The sequence below is a fragment of the Tachyglossus aculeatus genome, chromosome X3 (assembly GCF_015852505.1).
Source record: "Tachyglossus aculeatus isolate mTacAcu1 chromosome X3, mTacAcu1.pri, whole genome shotgun sequence".
NCBI classification, from domain to species: domain Eukaryota; kingdom Metazoa; phylum Chordata; class Mammalia; order Monotremata; family Tachyglossidae; genus Tachyglossus; species Tachyglossus aculeatus.
In genome coordinates, this window is record NC_052099.1 from 32022622 (window position 1) to 32028621 (window position 6000).

Consider the following 6000-nt stretch of genomic DNA (forward strand, 5'->3'; position numbering starts at 1 on the left):
TTCTTCCTTTCTTATGTTGTTGTATTTAAATGAAACTAATGAAACAAGGAGGCATGCGAACTTAAGTCCTTGTTCATGTGTGGCTTTCATACTGCTCTCAAGCTGTCCGAATGCATTTTTTCCTTCATCCAATGAAGCAGCAGTAGACTGTCCTACAGCTTGTAAAGCCGATATGTTGTTCTCTGTAGGGGTGTCGTGTCATTTGTGTGTGCTCTAGGACCTAGGGATGGAACAAATGAGTTAGAGGTGCCTGTCGGATTTGTGTAGGCCATGAATTGGGACAGGCAGTGAGAAGCTTCTATACAACTGGGGAGATCGATGGGGAAGCAGCATGGCTCAGTGGAAAGAGCCCAGGTTTTGGAGTCGGAGGTCATTGGTTCAAATCCTGGCTCCACCACTTGTCAGCTGTGTGGCTTTGGGCAAGTCACTTCACTTCTCTATGCCTCAGTTACCTCATCTGTAAAATGGGGATTAAGACTGTGAGCCCCATGTGGGACTACCTGATCACCTTGTAAACTCCCCAGTGCTTAGAACAGTGCTTTGCACATAATAAGTGCTTAATAAATGCCATTATTGTTATTATTATTATTATTATTATTGATAATGCTGAGATCGAGAGAAGCAGCATGGCCTAGGGGAAAGACCACCGGCTTGGAAGTCAGAGATTTTAATCTTGACTCTGCCACTCATCTGCTGTGTGACCTTGGGCAAGTCACTTCACTTCTCTGTGTCTCGGTTAGCTCATTCCTCAAATAGGGGTTGAAACTCTGAGCCCTGTGTGGGATAACGACTCGATTATCTGGTCTGTACCTCAACGCTTTAATACAGGGAGGGCCTATCACATAGTAAGTGCGTAACAAGTACCATTAAAAAAAAAAGGCTTGCAAATTAGCCAGCTCTCTGACACTCTGATGGTCATCAGCTTATTTTACTTCTCAGGGAAGCCATCAGACTTTTCCCCCCAGCAACATCTGGCCTGGGAGATCTTTAGACTTCCTGAGTCCAGGAAGGATGAGAGTGAGTGAAAGAAGGTGATTGCTCCTTTGGGCCAAACAAGGGCTGAAAATTATTTTTAAAAAACCCAAACGATGTTTGAGTAGAATCGCGGATGATCCCCTCATTGACAGTGTAGATCGAGAACATCCCACGCCAAACTGAAGTTATCCACGAGGGCCATTTTAGAAGCCGGTTTTCCCCTTACTATCTTCATACCGTTTTCTACTTGAATGCTCCTACGCGATTCAAGTGATGCGTGTCCGTCTCGATTCTTTGCTCGCATAAGCATGAAAAGTAAAAGACGTGCAACGGATGCATGGGTTAAGCGTAATCATCCAGTGGGGTGATCGTTTCCGGCTAAGAGTCCTGATCGGTGCGTCTGTCTGTGAACTAGAAACCAGTCCAACGTGAGGAGGATGCACACGGCGGTCAAGCTCAACGATGTTGTACTCAATAAATCGCAGGATGCTCAGCTGGTCTTGTTGAACATGCCGGGTCCCCCGAAAAATCGACAAGGAGATGAAAACTGTATCCTTTCTGAATCTTTTCCTGCCGGGCTGCGTGGCTGCTGGTAAGGTTGGCTGCTTCTCCTCCTGCTTCATTGTGTAGTAGAACAGCATCCCTCAGTGGTATTTATTGAGTGCTAACTATGTGCAGAGCACTGTACTAAGCACCCGGGAGAGAGCAGTGCAACAGAATTAGCAGACACATTCCCTGCCCAAAGTGGGCTGACAGTCTACAGGGAGGAACCGCACCTCCTAAATGGTGGGATTGCTGCCCAGGAAGATTCTGGGAAATTCCACATAGCACTGAATAAACCTACGCAACTGAGAGCCGTCGTAAGTCAACTCACTGCCTTTCCCTCCCACCTCCTGAGTGCTAACCCGGGCCAGGCTGGGGCTTTGGTTCTTGGCAGACTCCCCAACCCCTCTGGATTCTCTCCATCTCCTCCCTCCGCTACGGGGGGAGACCAGGCTGGACCCCCCCTTTCTCCTTCCTCAGCCTCACCCCCCCAGTGGAAACCAGTTTTAACTCTAGGAAGGGGAATGCGGGGAGCATTCCATAAAAAAGGGAAAGTGAGGGCAGAACAAGCAAATCAGTCAGTCAATCAGTGATATTTATTGAGTGCTTACTAAATGTAGAGCACTCTGTTAAGCCCGTGGGAGTCTACAGTGCAACAGAAGTAGTGGACACCTCCCTGCCCCTAACGAGCCTACAGTCTAGAGGACAAGAAGAAGCCGCGTCATCTAGTGGAAAAAGCCCCGGCCTAGGACACAGAGGATCTGGGTTCTAATCCCGGCTCTGCCATTCGATTGCTGTGTTCTTTTGGACAAGTCACTCAACCTCTGTGCCTGAGTTTCCTTATGTAAAATGGGGTTTAAATCCTATTCTCTCCTGCTTAGACTGTGAGCCCCTTGCGGAATAGGGACTGTGTCCATCCTGATTCATTTGTATCTACCCCAGAGCTTAGAACAGTGCTTGACACATAGTAAATGCTTATAATAATAATAACAACAATTATAGTAATAATAAGAGGTCTCTGCATATGCAGCTCGAACTTGGAGAAAGGGTACAGTAGTGGGAAAGAACCTCAGTTCTGTGGGGAAAGTTAGGAAATGCTCCCAGCACTTAGAACAGTTGAATGAATGAGCAGTGCTTTGCACATAGTAAGCGCTTAATAAATGCCATCATTATTATTTTTATTTATTAAATAGCAGCTTGTGAGGGGAAGAGGGAGTTGCATCCAAAATGAGGGGTCTGAATAACTATTGTTATTATTAACAATAAACAGACATATTCCCTGCCCACAAAAAGCTTACAGTCCAGGGGGGACTTCTGCTTCCCTTTCCCACAAGTTTGAATCCTTAACACGGTCACCCCCCAAGACATGGAATTCCTGGAGGTTTTGACAGACAGGCTGAACCGGGTGCTGTTGGTGCGTGGGGGTGGACGCGAAGTCATCACGATCTACTCCTAAAGGGTTCCGTGGGCCAGGTGGGCTCGACGCGGCCCCCTCCCCTCCTGCGTGGACGTGTGGACAGTGGAAATTCCTGCGTACTTGAAACCACACACCAGCTCGAGCATCAGATCCCGCTGGGCACGGCGTTTTTAAAGGAAGAAGCAATTTGGAATTTTGGGCCGAGGGAACCTAACCGGTCTCTCCCGGAGAACCGTTCAGGGCCTGCGCTGCCGACGGAAGGCGGGACAGGGGTTTGTGATCGGAAGGCGGTTGTCCCCGCCTCTCGCTCAGGTCCCGTGAAATTTCCACTGGACACCCTTAGGAGAGTCCTTTCTCGAATGAACTGTGGGGAAAGGGGGAAACAGGGTGGAGTCTCTTTACAAATCTTGTATTTTTTAGTGCTTGGTTAGTGGTAAAGTCTGGTGGGTGGCCCTGAACGCAGTTCTTTATAGTCCGGAAGGGAATGTGCAGGTTCCCCTTGGGGAATCACCGCGCTCTCGATCCATAGAGGCATGGAGCGCCAAGCCTCCGCCCCACAATTAGGGGATCGATTTTGGAAAGGTGAGAGGTCGCCCGCCACGTTGTCCTCTCAGCATCTGGGCAACTCCCCGTTTCCATGTGTTTCTGAATGGGCTTTATCTTGGAGCCTCGGTGTCTCTTTCCCAGGAGTGCAGGCCTCCAAGGACTTCTCAACCTCCAGACCCTCGGGCCGAACGAGAGATGGGGCAGTCTTTACAAAGTTGGGCTTGCAGAATAGAAGTCAACCATTGAAGCGAAATGTGCTCTACCGAGGCCGACTCTCGAGAGAGAATCCTCCTTGGGGATCCAGGTTTCTTCATTTCTCCCGAGGACAGAAGACAGGCCATTTGGCAGCGAGTTCGAATTTAGCGCCCAGCGATCAGTTTATGATCTCATAGTCCACCGGGTTTCCAGAGCTAGTGACCCACCCCAAGCTCAGCAGTTCTGTCATATTGTTTCATACTGGACTCTTTCAACGGTTCACGACCGGGATTGCTACAAACACCTCTGTGCGTTAACCCTTTTCTAATTCTTCTTTTGAGCCTAGAAGCAGGCCACCCTCTTTTAATAGTCTCGGACACTGCCCAGTTCCGACTGACCTCCTGGAAATATCCCTCGGCAGTAAATACCTGAGGGAGTTAACCAGCTGGGGAACACACACACTTCAGCCCAACGTGCAGTGCGTAGGATAAATGAAAAGAAGCTTTTGGTATCCCAGATGGGAAAACCGTCATCTGACAAGGCTCTAAGCATGCCGGCATTCTCAGAATGTTCCGAGTGCATTTCGACAGACGGATTTCAGACGTCAGCCCCGAGGATGCGCTTTGCCCAGTACAGGAACAAAGCCAAACAATCCGGGAGGGTCTGTCCTAAGCCTTTCGTGGGCTCTCCTAGTGAAACAAAAGCTTAGGAGAATCCCAGTTCATCTGGGTATTCTCTAGGGGAGAGATTTGGGGGAGGGAGGGTGATGGTCAACCTCATCTACCCTACCCCTGACCCACATTGCTTCCCGTAGGCGCCCCTGCCCCAACTCAGCTGGCAGTGTTGGACAAGGAGGAGCAGCAGCAGTTTACCCCATCTCCTTTGGCCTAAGCAGACGGGCCACTTACCATCCGGTTGCTTGGTTTTGCACTTTATCCTTAAACCATGACACCCTCATTCCGCACTACTTTGGATGAGGGCCTCGGTGTTTTTGGCATGCTCCACACCCATTCCTTCATACATCTCGGGTGAGATCTGGTTAGCAACAGATTACGAAAGCAATACGCGATACCCGGCCCCTTGGAAATTCCCCGAGATTGCGGGTTTCTTGCTTTTTCAACTCCCTCCAGGTTGACGGCCGTAAGACCACGAGTCTCTTGCGTGTCCCCACTTAGTTCAGTACCCGCTGGGTTATCCTGGCCCTCTTGATGGAACTGATGAGACAGTCCAGTATTGGCCCATTCTCTTCGCCGCCCTCTGAGAGTACAGCCACCTGCCCTCCTCCTTGGGGCGGAAACCCCGTCGCAGAGGAAAAGAGAGTCCGGCCCGATGGAAAGTGAAAGTTCGAACCCTGCCCTGGAATTGGAAACCTGGGTTCTGGGAAAACGTTGCCAAATTGCTGAGCTCTCTGTTCACTCCAGCACCTCACTCTCAGACGTGTGTATGTGTGTGTATATGAGTGTGTATGTGTGTGCTCTTGTCACCCCCAAAGGGAGAGGTTTCCATTCCTTCTGGCAGCAAGAGAGGCAGGCACACATCGAGATAGGGCGTCCCGTTACCTAGCCAGGAGCTTTCAGTTACGTTCATCTCTCTTGTGACCTAGCTTAGGAAATAGAAACCCCTCAGGTGCGTCAGCGGAATCCACGTTACCAGGAAATCCAAGAAGATTAGCAAACGACGCTTGCGCCGTGAAAAAGAAAATGGCACCAGCACTGCGGCTTCAATTCCAGTACTCCTCCAGCATAGATAAGTCCAGACTTTCTGTTTTTAGGTGACCGGCAGTATTTTTGCACACGTTCAGAACAGCTGTATCCTTTTCTACACGATAGACGTTTTTGTAACCAGTAAACGCAGCCGTTTAGAATTGACTTCGGGTTTGCTTTTCGTGTTTTCTCGTCCTTTGTATGATTTTGTTGTTAGAAAAATAAAACGATGAAATCGGTCCGAACTCTGAGGTTACGTATCCGTGTCTGAATTTCGGGTGCGCGTTTCATTTTTGTTTCCTCATCTCGCTTCTTTCTGCACTTTTTGAGAGATGATTCAGCTCAGATCTCTGCAGCCAAAGTGGAGAATTGATCAGCGATCCCAAGTGTGAGATGGTAATTGCTGTTTGGGAGAGAAGACAAGTCTGGGTTTGTATTTACCTCTCCTGCTCTCTTCTCCGCTCCATTGTGGTTTCAGTTCTTGCCTCGCAAATAGTAAGCGCTTAACAAGTACCATCATTATCATTATTATTATTGTTATCACCTACCATGCGCTGCCCACAAAAGCCCTGGGCCCTCATTTGAGGATCTTGCTGGCAGAGTTTTAGGAAGATTTTAGGC

At 49.1% G+C, this 6000-nt stretch overlaps 1 protein-coding gene across 6 annotated transcripts in view; it reads left to right on the plus strand.

The window, feature by feature from the left end:
- SLC12A7 (solute carrier family 12 member 7) overlaps positions 1-5630 on the plus strand; it is a 171929-nt gene extending 166299 nt beyond the window's left edge. For all 6 annotated transcript variants that reach the window (XM_038770213.1, XM_038770207.1, XM_038770208.1 and 3 more), the window contains 2 exons: positions 1391-1524; positions 2883-5630. In XM_038770213.1, the coding sequence (XP_038626141.1) occupies positions 1391-1524; positions 2883-2974 (226 nt within the window). In that variant the 3' untranslated portion in view covers positions 2975-5630. The remainder of the gene's footprint in view (positions 1-1390; positions 1525-2882) is intronic.
- The last annotated feature ends 370 nt before the right edge of the window (positions 5631-6000 follow it).